Raw genomic sequence first — 19644 nt, forward strand, 5'->3', positions numbered from 1 at the left:
TGGAACGTTCCTCCCCTCCGATATTAGAAAGCCACCGGAGCTATGCACTTTCCAATCTAGATTGAAAACGAATTTCTTTGAAAACGAATTTCTTTAAAACCGATTTTTGTGTTTAGTTCGTTGTCCTTTCCCCCCCTCCGCACCTCCCGTTGGCTACGTACGGTGCGAAAGATGTTCAACAAACATTCGAGACCCTGGTTTGATCACAGCTAGCTGAGTAGCAGAGGTCGCAAACGGGTTTTGATTCCTTACCCGTACCCGGCCGCACCAGGGTCGCAAACGGCTACCCGTACCCGGCCGTACCCGTACCCTACCCGTACCCGGCCGGGTATCGGGTAGGATACGGGTATCGGGTACCTGATCGCGACCTCTGGGATGAAGCCATGTTGCAGGCGCGGGTGGGTTGATTCTAGGAACTTGAATTGTGAGAAGAGACAAGACGTTGGGAAATGAGTGACAAACGGTGACTCACCAGTGACTCACGGCCTACCCGTACCCGTACCCGGCCGCACCAGGGTCGCAAACGGCTACCCGTACCCGGCTGGGTACGGGTAGCCGGGTATCGGGTAGGGTACGTGTATCGGGTACCTGGTTGCGACCTCTGCTGGGTAGGTAGATTCCAACCCAGTGGTCTCAGCTCTGATGGCTCAACGCGTCTCTTAACATGGTCACCATGGACCCTCGGAGACACCCAGACTCAGGGCTTGATGCCAGGGTCTCAGCAGCGTCGCTGACACGGCCAGTACGAACCTAAGATGCCACTCCAAGTCACCTCTTGTATCCGTGAGACGAGATTACGCCGAAAACCCCCTTCCCTTTACAATCAAGAGTGAATAGAAATGTGCGGAGGCATACGATTGAAAAATCTGTGCTAGTGTCTCTCTCGTTCAAGAATTCCTCGCTTCGTTTTCTCAAGATGTGAAATCCGGGGTGGGGTGGGGGGGGTGGGGTGGGGGGTGGGGTGGGGGGGTGGGGTGGGTGGGGTGGGGGGGGTTTGAAGTTTTTCTGCGTTTGGCAGCCCGTCGCCTTGTCACGCGCGAGGCCGGAGGCTGCCGCGGATTTCTGAGGTCAGGGGTCGCCGAGGACGAAGGGCGAACGGAAGGTGCGCCCCTTCACGTGCGACTCCAGACCCTGCGCAAAAAAACAAAAAAAAACACCCAATCACACCATTGGAACCTCATTTGCCAGTAAAAAATATAATTGGTTTTGTACCCTTCTATCTGGCAACAAAACTGACACCTTTTTTACAAGGAGTCATGTTTGCATAGACCGCAATACCTGCAGTCGTAATGCAAACAAAAAACATAACTCTGATAACACATCTGGTCCAACACCATGTGAGACTAGGCTCTAAGGAAAGCTGTCTCGGGTGTGGACCAATCAACTTCAGGGACAGTGCATACATTATCAGAGTTGTGTTTTTTGTTTGCATTATGACTGCAGGTATTGCGGTCTATGCAAACATGACTCCTTGTAAAAAGGTGTCAGTTTTGTTGCCAGATAGAAGGGTAAAAAAACAATTACCACCCAATCACGTTCATCGCTTACTCGCTCGCTCACTCGCCGACTGCATCAATGCGTGTACGTGTGTGCGTGTACGTCTTTGTTCTAGATTTGAAGCTTTCGTGACTGCAAGGGTTCATACTCTTAGGTTTTTTCGGTAAAGGCACGTAGGTAAAAAAAATAATTAAAATAATAGAAATAAAACCTAAAAGTACTACCCATAGTCTCAACACTACCCATAGACTCAACACTGCCCAGAGACTCAACACTGCCCATAGACTCAACACTACCCATAGACTCAACACTGCCCATAGACTCAACTGCCCAGAGACTCAACACTGCCCATAGACTCAACACTACCCATAGACTCAACACTACCCATAGACTCAACACTGCCCATAGACTCAACTGCCCAGAGACTCAACACTGCCCATAGACTCAACACTGCCCAGAGACTCAACTGCCCAGAGACTCAACACTGCCCAGAGACTCAACACTGCCCAGAGACTCAACACTGCCCAGAGACTCAACACTGCCCATAGACTCAACTGCCCAGAGACTCAACACTGCCCATAGACTCAACACTGCCCATAGACTCAACACTACCCATAGACTCAACACTGCCCATAGACTCAACTGCCCAGAGACTCAACACTGCCCATAGACTCAACACTGCCCAGAGACTCAACTGCCCAGAGACTCAACACTGCCCAGAGACTCAACACTGCCCAGAGACTCAACACTGCCCAGAGACTCAACACTGCCCATAGACTCAACACTACCCAGAGACTCAACACTGCCCATGGACTCAACACTACCCAGAGACTCAACACTGCCCATAGACTCAACACTGCCCATAGACTCAACACTACCCAGAGACTCAACACTGCCCATGGACTCAACACTACCCAGAGACTCAACACTGCCCATAGACTCAACACTACCCAGAGACTCAACACTGCCCATGGACTCAACACTACCCAGAGACTCAACACTGCCCATAGACTCAACACTGCCCAGAGACTCAACACTGCCCATGGACTCAACACTGCCCATGGACTCAACACTGCCCATGGACTCAACACTGCCCAGAGACTCAACACTGCCCATAGACTCAACACTGCCCATAGACTCAACACTGCCCATAGACTCAACACTGCCCATAGACTCAACACTGCCCATAGACTCAACACTGCCCATAGACTCAACACTCCCCATAGACTCAACACTGCCCATAGACTCAACACTGCCCATAGACTCAACACTGCCCATAGACTCAACACTGCCCATAGACTCAACACTGCCCATAGACTCAACACTGCCCATAGACTCAACACTACCCATAGACTCAACACTGCCCATAGACTCAACACTCCCCATAGACTCAACACTGCCCATAGACTCAACACTGCCCATAGACTCAACACTGCCCATAGACTCAACACTACCCATAGACTCAACACTACCCATAGACTCAACACTCCCCATAGACTCAACACTGCCCATAGACTCAACACTGCCCATAGACTCAACACTGCCCATAGACTCAACACTACCCATAGACTCAACACTGCCCATAGACTCAACACTCCCCATAGACTCAACACTGCCCATAGACTCAACACTGCCCATGGACTCAACACTGCTCATAGACGGTCCTAGGCCTCCCCTAGGTCGACTCGGCCTCAAATGAGTACCTGGTGCGGTGCGTAAACATCGCCACCGGGGAGACAAAGGCGGCCGGGCGTGGTGCTGGCCACCCACCCCCTCGTGTGCCGTGCCGGCCTTCACAGGTTACTACTCGCTAGCAGCACTTGCCCCAACAGTCTGTTGAGGCTATACGGGGGTCTTTGTATGTGTGTGTGTGTGCGAGCGTCACCTCTCCGCTGTAGGAGATGAGTGGGGAGATCTCACAGATGGTGGGCGTCTCACTCTCCTCCGCGGGGCTGTGTGGCACACACGCAACAACCACATCAACCACAACAACCACATCACATCACATCAACAACAACCGCATCCACCACACAACAACAACCGCATCCACCACACAACAATAACCACAACAACCACACCACATCAACCACAACAACCACACCACATCAACCACAACAACCACACCACATCAACAACCACATCCACCACACAACAACAACCACATCCACCACAACAATAACCACAACAACCACACCACATCAACCACAACAACCACATCCACCACACACCACACCACACAACCACAACAACCACATCCACCACACAACAACAACCACACCACACCAACCACAACAACCACATCCACCACACAACAACAACCACACCACATCAACTACAACAACAACCACATCCACCACACAACAACAACCACACCACATCAACCACAACAACCACAACAACCACATCAACCACACCACAACAACTTCCCATCAACCACACAACCACATCCACCACAACCACATCAACTACAACAACCACAACAACCACATTCTACCTCCCATCCACCACACAACCACAACAACCACAACAACCGCACAATAACCACATACACCTCATCAACCACACATCGACCGTACAACCACATCGCATCAAGCGCACACAACAGCCGCACATCCAACCATACAACCTCACAGCAACCACACCGCCACGCAGGGAGACACAGTCACACCACACAGAAACCACAGTGTGTGGGGTGGCGTGGGGGGGTGGGGGGCAGGGCCATGCCACGTGGGCAGAGGCGGGGGGTGGGTGGCAGTGCCCCCCCCCCTTCCGCTCGTAGTGACGAGGTCCCTGGAGATGATTGAAGTTGGAGATGGACCCACGCAAGTCGCCCACCTGGGAGCGTCGTTCCCTTGCTCGTCCACGATCCTTCCACCCGCCCCCTGGATCCACCTGCAACCACGCGGCAACACGGCAGAGACATCGTCAGCTACTCCGCTGGCTGCCACGCCAGCGAGCCCTGACCCTCCTGTGACTACACGTGGCTAGGTACACGTGGCTAGGTACACGTGGCCGGGTACACGTGGCCGGGTACACGTGGCCAGGTACACGTGGCCGGGTACACGTGGCCGGGTACACGTGGCCAGGTACACGTGGCCGGGTACACGTGGCCAGGTACACGTGGCCGGGTACATGTGGCCAGGTAATACAAAGCCAGGCCAGTGTGGCGTGACCCTCCTGTAACTACAGGTACACGGTGCAAGCGGTGTGTGAACACAGCACGAGCGGTGTGTGAACACAGCACGAGCGGTGTGTGAACACGGCGTGAGCGCTGTAGTGAGCGCTGTAGTGAACGGGGCGTGAGCGCTGTAGTGAACGGGGCGTGAGCGCTGTAGTGAGCGCTGTAGTGAGCGCTGTAGTGAGCGCTGTAGTGAACACTAGTGAGCGCTGTAGTGAGCGCTGTAGTGAGCGCTATAGTGAGCGCTGCAGTGAGCGCTGTAGTGAACACTAGTGAGCGCTGTAGTGAGCGCTGTAGTGAGCGCTGTAGTGAGTGCTGTAGTGAACGCTGTAGTGAACACGGCGTGAGCGCTGTAGTGAACGCTGTAGTGAGCGCTGTAGTGAACGGGGTGTAACCGCTGTAGTGAGCGCGGTGTGAGCGCTGTAATGAACACGGCGTGAGCGCTGTAGTGAGCGCTGTAGTGAACGGGGCATGAGCGCTGTAGTGAACGGGGCGTGAGCGCTGTAGTGAGCGCTGTAGTGAGCGCTGTAGTGAGCGTTGTAGTGAACACGGCGTGAGCGCTGTAGTGAGCGCTGTAGTGAGCGCTGTAGTGAACGCTGTAGTGAACACGGCGTGAGCGCTGTAGTGAGCGCTGTAGTGAGCGCTGTAGTGAGCACGGCGTGAGCGCTGTAGTGAGCGCTGTAGTGAGCACGGCGTGAGCGCTGTAGTGAGCGCTGTAGTGAGCGCTGTAGTGAGCGCTGTAGTGAGCACGGCGTGAGCACTGTAGTGAGCGCTGTAGTGAGCGCTGTAGTGAGCACGGCGTGAGCGCTGTAGTGAGCGCTGTAGTGAGCGCTGTAGTGAGCGCTGTAGTGAGCGCTGTAGTGAGCGCTGTAGTGAGCACGGCGTGTGCACTGCCGCTCCGCACCGGTAGTGCAGAGCCATCTGGTGGCGCCGCGAGGAGCTGGGGCAGTCGACGCCGGCGGAGTCCGAGTTCTTGAGCGGGGAGAACTCGTCCTCGCGGCGAACCTCAAACTGCACGAACTTCCTGCGGCGTAAACAACAACAGCAGTGTAAACAACAGCAGTGTAAACAACAACAGCAGCGTAAACAACAACAGCAGTGTAAACAACAGCAGTGTAAACAATAACAGCAGCGTAAACAACATCAGTGAAAGAACACGAGCGTAAACAACATCAGCGTAAACATCGGCGTAAACAACACCACCAGGGTAAACAACAATTACCACCAGCGTAAACACCACCAGCGTAAATAACACCACCAGCGGCGTAAACAACAACATAGTTACAGTTTAACACGTAGCAGGCTTTCGCGACCAATATTATTCATAATAAAGGTTTTTGGGTTAGATCGCGTTATTTATAAATGTGTCACAACCCTCCACCACCCGACACGGCCAATCAGTAAAAATACGTGTCACGTTTACAAAGGACATGACTGGCCGTGACCAGCTGTGACCGGTCGTGGCTGGTCGTGGCTGGCTGTGACTGGCTGTGACTGGCTGTGACTGGTCGTGGCTGGTCGTGGCTGGCTGTGACTGGCTGTGACTGGTCGTGGCTAGCTGTGACTGGTCGTAACTGGTCGTGGCTGGCTGTGACTGGCTGTGACTGGTCGTAGCTGGCTGTGACTGGCCGTGGCTGGCTGTGACTGGTCGTGACTGGCTGTGACTGGCTGTGACTGGTCGTGGCTGGCTGTGACTGGTCGTAGCTGGCTGTGACTGGCCGTGGCTGGCTGTGACTGATCGTGGCTGGCTGTGACTGGCTGTGACTGGTCGTGGCTGGCTGTGACTGGCCGTGGCTGGCTGTGACTGGTCGTGACTGGCTGTGACTGGCCGTGGCTGGCTGTGACTGGCTGTGAGTGGTCGTGGCTGGCTGTGACTGGCTGTGACTGGTCGTGGCTGGCTGTGACTGGCTGTGACTGGTCGTAACTGGCTGTGACTGGCTGTGGCTGGCTGTGACTGGTCGTAACTGGCTGTGACTGGCCGTGGCTGGCCGTGGCTGGCTGTGACTGGTCGTAACTGGCCGTGGCTGGCCGTGACTGGCCATGACTGGCTGTGACTGGCTGTGACTGGCCGTGGCTGGCCGTGACTGGCCGTGACTGGCTGCGACCGGTCGTGGCTGGCCGTGGCTGGTCATGGCTGGCTGTGACTGGCTGTGACTGGCTGTGACTGGCCGTGGCTGGCCGTGACTGGCCGTGACTTGGCTGTGACTGGCTCTGACTGGCCGTGGCTGGCCGTGACTGGCCGTGACTGGCTGTGACTGGCCGTGACTGGTCGTGGCTGGCTGTGACTGGCCCTGACTGGCTGTAACTGGCCGTGACTGGCTGTGACTGACCGTGACTGGCTGTGACTGGCTGTGACTGGTCGTGGCTAGTTGTGACTGGTCGTAACTGGCTGTGACTGGCCGTGCCGTCTCGTACTTGGCGAAGGGGAAGACGTCGAACACGAACTTCTCCATCTTGATGCCGTTTGGTTTCGTGGGCTCCACCCGGTTCCCGCTCTCGTCCACGTGAGCTATCTTCTTGTGGGCCACGTGGAACGGCAGCTGGGGCTCAAACTCCCTGCACGAGGGGGGGGGGTACACGGGGAGAGTCACGGGGGATGGGGGACACAAGGGGGGGGGTCACGGGGAGACACACAGGGGAGACGCACACGGGGAGACACCAGGGGGGGCACAGGGGGGGGCACGGGGGGAGTTCAGGGGGAGACACGAAGAGACGCACACAGGGAGACACGGGGGGGGGGGGGGGGGACACACGGGGGGGAGACACGGACACACACACACGGAGAGACAAACGGAGAGACGCACACAGGGAGACACGGAGGGGGGGGGGGATACAGCGCAAGTCACGGGGAGTCACAGACAGTGAGAGAGTGAACCAAGCAGCCGTACGGGGAGAGCGATTTGACTGCTGCGGCAGTGACTGCGGCAATCGGGGCCCATCAAAGACGGCCGTGGTCAAGTTGAAGACGGAGCGGCGTCTACAAGGGGCGACCACGCGGCTCCAGGGGGCACGAAATCGGACCACCGTGGAGGTGCCACATCGGATCGCCACGTCGCCACGGGGGGGGAGGCGTTCATCGCGACGGCGCGGAGGCAAGTCACACCGGACGACGAGCTTCAGGAAGTCGAGGGTGAAGTGGTGGACGCAAATGTTGCCGGCGCGGAGGCGCAGCCTGCCCGAGTGGTCGCGCTCGCGGGCCTGCTCGTCGCCCAGCTCCGTGTACTCCACCACGCGGGCACGGCCATTCGCCAGGCACAGCACGCCCACCGCCTCGCCGGGAGACTGCTTCTCCACCACCTGCACCACGCCGCGCCGCACCACGCCGCACCACGCCGACAGGTCAAAGGATCCCCTCACCCCGCCGCCATCACCTCCCCCGCGTGTCTCCTCGTGTTCCGCGTGGTTCCAATTGTCCGTGTGTCATCCCACCGCGTGTCTCTGCGTCTCCGTGTGTGTCCCCCACGTGTCTCCGTGCATCCCCCGTGTGTCTCCTCGTGTTCCGCGTGGTTCCAATTGTCCGTGTGTCATCCCCCGCTTGTCTCCAGGTCAGAGGTCGCAACCGGGTACCCGATACCCGTACCCTACCCGATACCCAGCTAGCCGTACCCGGCCAGGTACGGGTACCCGTTTGCGACCCTGGTGCGGCCGGGTACGGGTAGGCCGTGAGTCACTGGTGAGTCACCGTTTGTCACTCATTTCCCAACGTCTTGTCTCTTCTCACAATTCAAGTTCCTAGAATCAACCCACCTGCGCCTGCAACATGGCTTCATCCCAGAGGTCGCAATCAGGTACCCGATACCCGTACCCTACCCGTACCCGGCCGGGTAGGGTACGGGTACGGCCGGGTACGGGTACCCGTTTGCGACCCTGGTGCGGCCGGGAACGGGAACGGGTACGGGTGAGGAATCAAAACCCGTTTGCGACCTCTGCTCCAAGTATCCCCTTTGACTCCCCCCGCGTGTCTCCGTGCATCCCCCGTGTCTCCTCGTGTTCCATGTGGTTCCATTTGTCCGTGTGTCACCCTCCTGCGTGTCTCTACGTCTCCGTGTGTGTGTCCCCCGCGTGTCTAGAATGGGCACCACAGTGGAGAAATGTTGTCTCCCTCGCCTGATATGCAAGAGGTCGTGGGTTCGATCAGAAACCCTGACCCTGCTGTATATTTGGAGTTTGCGTGTCTCTCTCTCTCCCCGTGGTCGCGAGGATTTTTCTCCGGGTCCTCGGTTTTTCCCTCCACATTTAGAATCAGCATCGCGCATTCAGAGTATTTGGCTGCTGCTAGAAATGTGCACACGATGATGATGATGAGCTACTTCGTCTATCATTTGTGTTAGCCAGGTTGCTTCTGGAAAAAAAAGCTATACAGGTCAGTGGAGCCTTAATCTGGTAAAATAAATACAAACATTTAAAAATATTTTGTCAAAAATCTAATTGTTTAATTGAAATGAATAGTGAAATTTTTTTATTGTCAAAATTTTTTTTTATTAAAAAATAAACATTGGTAAAATAAAAAAATAGTGGATTTTTTTTATATTACATTTTTTTAAAATATAGTTTAAAAAATGTACAAAATGTAGAAAAAATAATACAAAATAATAAATGTGAATTTATTATTTTTTTGTAAAAATGTGTTACAAAAATAATACAAAATTATAAATGTTAATTATTTTTTTTTTAAATAAATATTTTTTTAAAAATGTTACAAACGTGTTGCATTTTTTGTTTCGTAAAAAAAATAGTTGAACAAAAAACTCAACAACAAAAAAGTGTAAAAAAAAAAAATCACGAGTTCTCTCCACCTTGGCCCCGCAGTCGGCCCCCTTGCGGACGCAGAATCCCAGAAAGAGAGGATCCCCCACGCGGGCCAGGACGTTGTCCACGCAGTACGCGTGCACGTAGCGCACGCCACGCGCCTCCATGTCGGCCAGCACGCCGCTGTCCCCCAGCGCGCGGTACAGCCCTCCGTTACCGTCTACACGGCGGCGACAGATATAGGTTTTTGGGTCAGATCGCGTTATTTATAAATGTGTCGCAACCCTCCACCACCCGGCACGGCCAAACAGTAAAAAAATGTGTCACGTTGACAAAAGACAACTAGTTCACTTCTCTACCCTCCTTGCCTCGAATCACTGCACCAGAATTGAACTGAATGATGACGTCACCCTGCTTCTGCTGCTGCTCTATTTAAGACCGGAAGCAACAGGAGAGCTTCACCATTCTTGCCCGATGAAGCTGATTGTAATTACCAGCGAAACGTCGTGCTACTCACATTTCAAAATGCTGTTGATTCTCTCTTCAACACACCGGTGGGCTAAAGAAGTGAACTATTTTGTCCTTTGTCAACGTGACACTTTTTTTACTGTTTGGCCGTGTAGGGTGGTTGGAGGATTACGACACATTTATAAATAACGCGATCCGACCCAAAAACCTTTATTATGAACATAGTTACACTAACGTGTTAACCTCCAACTGAACACAATTGCTCTAAAGCAGCGGTCGGGAACCTATGGCTCGCGAGCCATATATGGCTCTTCCAGTGACGGCAAATGGCTCCCAGACAATTTTGAGTTGAAAAAATAATAAATAAAAATAAAAAATCAGTTTGGAACTGATTTTAAAATACTTGTGATATTGCTTAATAATACTGTGTCATTTTAAAGTAAACAGAAATTAGTTTTGAAGATAAATTTCACGGGTCACGGGGCCTCAACGCCTGCATGAAGCTCAACCTCACCACGTATGAACCAGACTACAAGGCCATCACCAAAACCACGCAGCACCAGAAGTCGCATTAAAAGTAAGACGCATTTAATTTATTATACGTTAAAAATACTATATGGCTCTCAATGAAATATATGTAGAAACATTTGGCTTCTATGGCTCTCCCGGTCACAAAGGTTCCCGACCCCTGCTCTAAAGACTACACGGCGGCGACAATCGCGCGCGTCAACCACACGGGGACAACAACAACAACAACACAAACAACTACATCCCCAGCCGGTCACGACCAGGCACTGATAATAATACAGGGAGGGTGAATTTTGATTTAAAGCTTTCGTGACTGCAGGGATTCATATTCTGGCGAGACGTCCCCGCGTGTCCCCGTGTGTCCCCGTGTCTCCCCGCGTGTCCCCCGTGTCACCCCGCGTGTCTCCCCCTTGTCCCCCCCGTGTCCCCCGCGTGTCTCCCCGTGTGTCTCCCCGCGTCTCCCCCGTGTCACCCCGCGTGTCCCCCTTGTCCCCCCCGTGTCCCCCGCGTGTCTCCCCGTGTCCCCCGCGTGTCTCCCCGTGTGTCTCCCCGCGTCTCCCCCGTGTCACCCCGCGTGTCCCCCTTGTCCCCCCCGTGTCTCCCCGCGTGTCTCCCCGCGTGTCTCCCCGTGTCACCCCGCGTGTCCCCCGTGTCACCCCGCGTGTCTCCCCGCGTGTCCCCCGTGTCTCCCCATGTTACCCCCGCGTGTCCCCCGTGTCATCCCGCGTGTCTCCCGCGTGTCTCCCCATGTCACCCCCGCGTGTCCCCCGTGTCATCCCGCGTGTCTCCCCGCGTGTCTCCCCATGTCACCCCGCGTGTCCCCCGTGTCACCCCGCGTGTCCCCCTTGTCCCCCCCGTGTCTCCCCGCGTGTCTCCCCGCGTGTCTCCCCGCGTGTCTCCCCGTGTCACCCCGCGTGTCTCCCGCGTGTCTCCCCGTGTCTCCGCCGCGTCTCCCCGAGTTACCGGGAGCCCTGGCGAGGCGTCCCCGTGTATCCCCGTGTCACCCCGCGTGTCCCCGTGTCACCCCGCGTGTCCCCGTGTCACCCCGCGTGTCTCCCCGTGTGTCCCCGTGTCACCCCGCGTGTCTCCCTGTGTGTCCCCGTGTCACCCCCGCGTGTCCCCCGTGTCCCCCCGCGTGTCCCCCGCGTCCCCAGTGTCTCCCCGCGTGTCCCCCTTGTCCCCCCCGTGTCTCCCCGCGTGTCTCCCCGTGTCTCCCCGCGTGTCTCCCCGCGTTACCGGGAGCCCTGGCGAGGCGTCCCCGTGTCTCCAGGATGACCTTGCCGTCGGGGGTCAGGGCCGGGATCTGTCGCTGCTCAAAGAGGCGAACGTCGTCCTCGCACAGCCCCAGGAAGCCGTGCTCGCGCAGGAACGCCAGCGTGGGCTCCCGCGTGTGGCCCGACGTCATGATGTACCTGCCTCAGCAACAACAACAACAACACCACCACGAGTCAACAACAACAACGACGACGAACCACTGGCTCGTGCGGCGTGGCAGCGATCGTTCTCACGGCGCAGAGCGACTGTCGCCGCGTCTCTCTGCCACCGCTGGACATCTGTGAACGAGAGCTTCACGGCTCATCGGATTTCCTCGAGGATAAATTAAGATTCTGATTACGACTCTGAACCACCCTGACGCCCTTTAAAAGGCGAAAGGGCCCTTGCCCGAAATGTCGCGGACGCCGGCATTCGTCGAGATTCCCCCACAACCAGCTCTCCTTTCCCATGGCCCCATCGCACCAGGGCAGCCCCCCCCCCCCACTAATCCCAACATACCAGGCCAAAGGCCCCCCCCCCCCTCACTGCCCTCCCTATTCCCAACGTACCAGGGCAGCCCCCCTCCCCCTTCACCCCCCGCCACTGCCCCCGCTATTCCCAACGTACCAGGGCAGGGGCTGCCCCCCCATTCCCAACGTACCTGCCCCCCCGACTGCCCCCCCGCTGTACCAGGGCAGCCCCTCCCCCACAGCCACTGCCCCCCCCCCCCGCCCCCCGCTATCCCCAACGTACCAGGGCAGGGCCCCCCGCTTGCCGTGCCTCTCCTCGGCGAGCCGCTGCAGGCACAGGATGCGCTGGGCCTGCAGCTGCAGAAGGGGCTTGTGGGAGGGCAGCCCCACATCGTAGAGGCCCTTGGGGTAGGGCACGCCCAGACGCGTCCCCTGACCCCCGGCCAGGAGCACGATGGCCACGCGACCCTCGGCAACCTGCAGCAGACCTGCAGAGATTCTAGATTTGAGGCTTTCGTGACTGCAAGGATTCATATTCGTAGGTTTTTTCCCGGTAAAGTCACGTGGGTAAAAACATTAAAATTAATGAAAGTAAAATCAAATAAAAATCACGACGTTTCGGAGGCAACACAAGCTTCCGTCTTCAGGTGGAACCGTCACAGCCACGACAGCTGTATCAAGAGGCGGTGGAACGAGATGTTAGCTACCTCGCCTGGTGTGCGGGAGGTCTCAACTAGTTGCTATGATCACCGTTTCATTGCTTTCTTGGCTTTATTTAGGTGATTTCGATAAGTGTATTGGTTTAGCCATGTTTGTTTGTTGTAGTGCAGAGTTAGACTGATGGCCTTAATCTAAGTTGTCTTGTGGTTGTTGTTGTCGTTTGACTTGCATCCCACTGGGATTTTTGCACACAGCGTTGGTGTACGGTGCTTTTTCTGCAATATTTTGCTGTCTTTTCTTGGATTTTCTGTTTGCACTCAGTCACATATTCACTTTAAGATGTTTTTTGTTCATGTTTTTTGTTTGGTTTTGTTTGTTGCGGTTGCACCCGATTCAAGAGCCGAATGGCTCACAGGGCTATACCTAATAAATGAACTTTAACTTGAACTAAACTATGTTTTATTGTATGTGAGTTGAACTTCCTTTGCGCCCTACGTAGCAAACCGTGCGATTAGCAGGCAAGGCCCCATTGGGCTGTGAAGTGTTTTTGCGACCTGGCCACACGTATCATCATCACATGGATAGCAGCGGTCAAATACTCACAACGCGAGACACGTTTGATTCTGGATGTGGTAGTCCGTAATGTCCTGGTGAGAGTCTGCGATATCTGGGCACGGCCAAAAGGTGTGCAGGTTAACTCTGAAACCGTGAACCTTGGCATTGTTCATGCGGTAGGTCCCGTGTATGAATTTAAATTGAATAATTTTCAATGGAGGAAAACTGGAGCCCGCCATACCTGAGTCCACTTGATTTGTTTTGTAACAGGTAAGGCCCACGGAGCTTTGCAGCAGCAATGTTTTTTTTAGAAGCGATCTGGCTATCAAATGATACCAGGTGGAAATGTATAGCGGACAAATGTTCTAAACGCATGGTTTATTCTAAATGTGGAGGGGGGAAACCGGAGGAACTGGAGAAACCACGTAACCACGGAGAGAGACACGCAAACTTCAAATATACAGCAGCAGGCGTCAGGGTCAGGATCGAACCCACGACCTCCTGCACACCAGGCGAGGTAGTCAACATCTCCTAGTCACCGTGATGATGATGAGAGAGAGAGACACGCAAACTCCAAATACACAGCAGCAGGCGTCAGGGTCGGGATCGAACCCACGACCTCCTGCACACCAGGCGAGGTAGTCAACATCTCATAGCCACCACGGCACTAGCGCGTGGGCTCCATCCCGACCCTGACGCGTGGATTTTTCTCCGGTTTTTCCCCTCCACATTTCAGAATGGACATCTTGCGTTTAGAGTATATGGCTGCTCTTGACTTAAAGCTTTTGTGACTTTCGATCGCAACTCAAGCGTCATCAGGACGATTGCTTGTGTTGCGATCGAAACGTCGTAGTTTGTTGTTATTTTCTTTGAACCTATCTCGGTGACTTTACCGAAAGACCCAAGAATACTTGGCTTATGAATTACCAGGTCATGATGATAAGCCAATTCGTCGAGCTATCATTACGTGTGGCCAGATCGCTTCTTGAAGAAAATAGCTATAGAACCCAGTGGGGCCTTATCTGGTAATAAGTAACATTTTAAAAAAACTTTTTTCAAAACACGTTTTTATGAAATACTAGCAACGGCAGAACTCCACGACTCCAGGAAGTGGCCCCGAAGATTGCCATCACGTGGCCAATCGCAGCCAACGTCAGTTGATCGTGGACAATTAGACCCACGCCGAAACATAACATGTAAAAAATAATTTTGATGTAAAGCTTTCGTGACTGCAGGGATTCATGTTCTTGGTTCTTTCGGTAAAGTCACGTAGAAGGGAAATAATAAAATCCACAGCAAGAACATTTTCTTGCTGTGGATTTTTTTTTCTGTGGATTTCACACCTGTTGCAGTCGAAACGTCGTGAGAATTTTGATTGTTTTATATTTTTATTATTTTATTATTTCCCTTCTACGTGACTTTACCGAAAGAACCAAGAATATAAAAAAGAACGTATTTTTTAAATGCTAGAATATAGTGTTGTCATCAGTATGACATAAGTATACCAAGTTTACAGTCGATACCGCATTGGCAAGTGGGTTAAATTGAGTTACAAGATTTTTAGAATACGACAACAACAGAGTGAGTTAATAGAAAGCGTGAAAAAATAGTGTTTACATTTTTTTAAATGATAGAATATACTATTGTCATCAGTATGACATAAGTATACCAAGTTTGCAGTCGATACCACATTGGGAAGTGGGTTAAAATTGAGTTACAAGATTTGAGGATACAACAACAGAGTTAATAAAAGCGTGTAAAATAATTAAAAAGTAAATAATTTATGGCTTAGGCACATAACACGAGGCCAAGTTTCTGCCCTGAAGCCTCCTTTTGCCCGCTCACCCCATGCCCCCTCACCAGAGGTCGCAACCGGGTACCTGATACCCGTACCCTACCCGATACCCGGCTACCCGTACCCGGCCGGGTACGGGTAGCCGTTTGCGACCCTGGTGCGGCCGGGTACGGGTACGGGTAGGCCGTGAGTCACTGGTCAGTCACCGTTTGTCACTCATTTCCCAACGTCTTGTCTCTTCTCACAATTCAAGTTCCTAGAATCAACCCACCCGCGCCTGCAACATGGCTTCATCCCAGAGGTCGCAATCGGGTACCAGATACCCGTATCCTACCCGATACCCGGCCGGGTACGGGTAGGGTACGGGTACTGCCGGGTATAGGTACGGGTACCCGTTTGCGACCCTGGTGCGGCCGGGTACGGGTACGGGTAAGGAATCAAAACTCGTGTGCGACCTCTGCCCCTCACCACCTCACCCCCATGCCCCCTCACCCCCTCACCCCCTCACCACCACTCACTCACTCCGTCTGTCACCCGACAATCCTCACCACACGTCACCTTCCCCACTCACCGCGTAAAAGTTCACTCCTCACCCACCCCACGCCACGTCGCATCTCACTCCACGCCCCCTCACTCACCACTCACTCACCCCTCACTCACCCCACGTCACCTGGCCTATTCACTCACTCACCCCACGTCACCCCACGTCACCTGACCTATACACCCCCCCACTCACCCCTCACTCACCTCACGTCCCCACACTCACCACCCCTCACTCACCCCTCCTCACCCCACATCACCCCACATCCCCACTCACCACCCCTCACTCACCCCTCCTCACCCCACGTCACCCCACGTCCCCACTCACCACCCCTCACTCACCCCTCCTCACCCCATGTCACCCCACGTCACCTCACGTCACCTGACCTATACACCCCCCCCACTCACCCCACATCACCCCTCACCCACCCCACGTCCCCACACTCACCACTCCTCACTCACCCCACGTCCCCACACTTACCACCCCTCACTCACCCCTCCTCACCCCACATCACCCCTCACTCACCTCACCCCACGTCACCTGACCTATACACTCACTCACCCCTCACTCACCCACCCCACGTCCTCTCAGCACCCGACGTCCGCTCACCCAATGTCACTTCAACCCCGAACCACCCCACATCACCTCACCTCACCCACATCACCTCACCCCTCACTCACCACCTCACCCCTCACTCCCCACCTCACCACCCCACATCACCTCACCTCACCCACCTCACCTCACCCACCCCACGTCCCTACACTCACCACCCCTCACTAACTCCACAATACCTCACCCCTCCTCACCTCACCCACATCCCCCCTCCTCACGCCACGTCACCTGACCAATCCACTCACCCGACATGACCTCACCCCTCCTCACCCCACATCACCTCACCTCACTCACCTCACCCCTCCTCACCCCACGTCACCTGACCTATACACCCCCCCCCACTCACCCCACATAACCCCTCACCCATGCCACGTCACCACACTCACCTGACTATCCACTCACCCCACATCACCCCTCCTCACCCCACGTCACCTCACCCCTCACTCACCCCACATCACCTCACCATGTCACCTGACCTATACACTCACTCACTTCTCACCCCCCACGTCACCTGACCTATCCACGCACTCCCCCCCCTCACTCACCACCCCTCACTCACCCCACAATACCTCACCCCTCCTCACCCCACGTCACCTCACCCCACCTGACTATCCACTCACCTCACTCACCCCACGTCCTCTGACCTATCCACTCACTCCCCCCCCCTCACTCACCTCACTCACCCCACGTCATCTCACCTCACCCACCTGACTATCCACTCACCTCACTCACCCCACGTCCTCTGACCTATCCACTCACTCACCCCCCTCACTCACCCCTCACCCCTCACCCACCCACGTCCCCATACTCACCACCCCTCACTCACCCCACATCACCTCACCCCTCCCTCACCCCATGTCACCTGACCTATCCACTCACCTCACTCACCCCACGTCCCCACACTCACCACCCCTCACCCCCACCCCACATCACTTCACTCACCTCACTCACCCCACGTCATCTCACTTCACCCACCTGACTATCCACTCACCTAACTCACCCCACATCACCTCACTCACCACCCCACGTCACCCCTCACCCGCCCCACGTCCCCATACTCACTCACCCCTCACTCACTCACCCCTCACTCACCCCACATCACCTCACCCCTCCTCACCCCATGTCCCCTGACCTATCCACTCACTCACCTCTCACCCCCCCTCACTCACCCCTCACTCACCCCTCACCCACCCCACATCACCTTACCCCTCCTCACCCCACGTCACCTGACCTCTGCACTCACTCACCTCTCACCCCCCCCTCACTCACCCCCCCACCCCTCACCCACCCCACGTCCCCATACTCACCACCCCTCACTCACCCCTCACTCACCCCACATCACCTCACCCCTCACTCACCCCACATCACCTCACCACATCACCTGACCTCTGCACTCACTCACTGCTCACCCCCTCTCACTCACCACTCACTCACCCCTCCTCCCCACCCCCTTCCTCCCCCTCACCACCCACCGTGCTCCTCCCAGTCTCTCAGGCTCTCGGGGTCAGACGCGATGCTGCTGCCGCACAACTCTTCGGGCAGCGGTTCGAGCGCTGCCCCTGGCTGCCCGGGCTGCCCGGCCTTCCCGGCCGCCACCGCCTTGTCGAGCGAAGGCCGCAGGGTCTCCAAGTCGGCCTCGCCCAGCTCCCGTACCAAGGCCTCCCGTTGTGGGCCCGCCAGCTCGCCCCAGAAGGCCAGGGCGTGCTCCTGCCCGCAGCCGTGCAGGCGACGCCGCAGCGCCTCCAGCCACGGGGGGCAGCCACCCTCCTCGCTACGGGGCGGCGGCAGGGGCAGGGCTGCCCCTGCCGCTGCCCCGTGAGCCGCCTCTTGGTCGCCCATCGACGCGCAAAGAGGGGGAGGTGGTGCAAGGCACGGGAGGGAGGGAGAGGGAGCTACGTGTGGCTATGTACGGTGTGAACGAAGTTCAGCATGCAGAGTGGGAGCAGCAGGGGGGGGTGGTCGCGAGAGAGCGGTGGCGATATGGAGAGGGCAGCGCGAGAGGGCAGCAGCAAGAGGGCAGCAGCAAGAGGGCAGCAGCAAGAGGGCAGCAGCGCGAGAGGGCAGCGCGAGAGGGCAGCAGCACGAGGGCAGCAGCGCGAGAGGGCAGCAGCGCGAGAGGGCAGCGCGAGAGGGCAGCAGCACGAGAGGGCAGCAGCACGAAAGGGCAGCAGCACGAGAGGGCAGCAGCACGAGAGGAGCACGAGAGGGCAGCAGCACGAGAGGGCAGCAGCGCGAGAGGGCAGCGCGAGAGGGCAGCGCGAGAGGGCAGCGGCAAGAGAGGGCAGCAGCGCGAGAATGGAGCTCCCTCCAATCGTCAACTTGCTCCCAATGGCAACCAGGAAGTCACGCGCGGAATCGATTCGGAAGAATTAATACCTCGATTTTTGGAATCGATTCCACCACCGCGCAACTTTGTTTTATAAAAAAAAAATCTTTACCGATTTAATCGCTCGGCTTTAATCGATAAGCGGCGTCGCATCTTTCGCGATGTTGCTTCCCCCGTTGGAGGCGCGATGTAAATGTAAACTATCTCTAGTTAAACTTAATAAGCGGGTTTTTTGTTGTTGTTCTTCGTGTTTCGATTCACCGGCGAGTTAAAGAAATACGACTGTGGTGGAATCGATTCGCGACGAGGTCAGCTGATCATGTGCCGCGTGGACACGGCAGTCACGTGGGGAGAGGCCACGTGGAAAGGTAACTCCTGTACTGTAGAGCTATTTTCTTGGTTCTTTCGGTAAAGTCACGTAGAAGGGAAGTAATAAAATAATTTAAAAAAACATAATACAATAATTCTCACGACGTTTCGGCCACAGTCTCCCCGACAGACCTGGTCTTCACCTGAGGACGGCTGCTTGCGTTGTGGCCGAAACGTCGTGAGAATTATTTTATTATGTTTTATTTTCATTATTTTATTACTTCCCTTCTACGTGACTTTACCGAAAGAACCAAGAAGATGAATCCCTGCAGTCACGAAAGCTTCAAATCGAAATTGTAGAGCTATTGTTGATTGGGGCCGTCCATAAATGACGTCACGCACCTATGGGGGGGGGTCAGGCATTTGTGACGATGTGTGACGAGGGGGGGGGGGGGTTGAGAAATGTGACGTCACATCAAAATGCGCAACTTTAAATAAATACAGACAACACGTTCTACTTAATTAAATAGACGTTTTAATAAATTTTTTCTCCGACAACATCAGAGTGCAGCGCCACATTAAATACGCACTACAATGACAATAGTTTAAAGCGATTTGAAGCATGTTTTATTGTTTTATTTTTGGGGGGAGGCAGAGCTTTGTGACGTCATATTTGAGGGGGGGGGGGGTCTGACTTTTTGT

The 19644-nt window shown here is 55.1% G+C and overlaps 1 protein-coding gene across 1 annotated transcript; it reads right to left on the bottom strand.

Moving 5' to 3' along the window:
* Nucleotides 1–977: 977 nt before the first annotated feature.
* LOC144738728 (UDP-N-acetylhexosamine pyrophosphorylase-like protein 1) lies at nt 978–18660 on the bottom strand. The gene is made up of 10 exons (XM_078621722.1): nt 17780–18660; nt 12428–12632; nt 11657–11832; nt 9472–9644; nt 7779–7972; nt 7091–7231; nt 5580–5699; nt 4333–4389; nt 3383–3449; nt 978–1131 (listed from the first exon to the last, which is right to left on the bottom strand). The coding sequence occupies exons 1-10, from the start codon at nt 18144–18146 to the stop codon at nt 1069–1071; spliced, it is 1563 nt and encodes a 520-aa protein (XP_078477848.1). The 5' UTR covers nt 18147–18660; the 3' UTR covers nt 978–1068.
* Nucleotides 18661–19644: the final 984 nt, after the last annotated feature.

The sequence above is a fragment of the Lampetra planeri genome, unplaced genomic scaffold (assembly GCF_965212315.1).
Source record: "Lampetra planeri unplaced genomic scaffold, kcLamPlan1.2.h2 scaffold_114, whole genome shotgun sequence".
Lineage (NCBI taxonomy): Eukaryota > Metazoa > Chordata > Hyperoartia > Petromyzontiformes > Petromyzontidae > Lampetra > Lampetra planeri.

What these genes read in the sequence shown, in the direction of transcription:
- LOC144738728 (XM_078621722.1), bottom strand. Translation starts at nt 18,146, where the DNA reads ATGGGCGACCAAGAGGCGGCTCACGGGGCAGCGGCAGGGGCAGCCCTG. An exon ending in AAGCGGGGGGCCCTGCCCTG is followed by an intron (nt 11,833 to 12,427) that starts GTACGTTGGGGA and finishes TTGCTGAGGCAG; the next exon opens with GTACATCATGACGTCGGGCC. An exon ending in GGGCCGACTGCGGGGCCAAG is followed by an intron (nt 7,973 to 9,471) that starts GTGGAGAGAACT and finishes GGCGTGGTGCAG; the next exon opens with GTGGTGGAGAAGCAGTCTCC.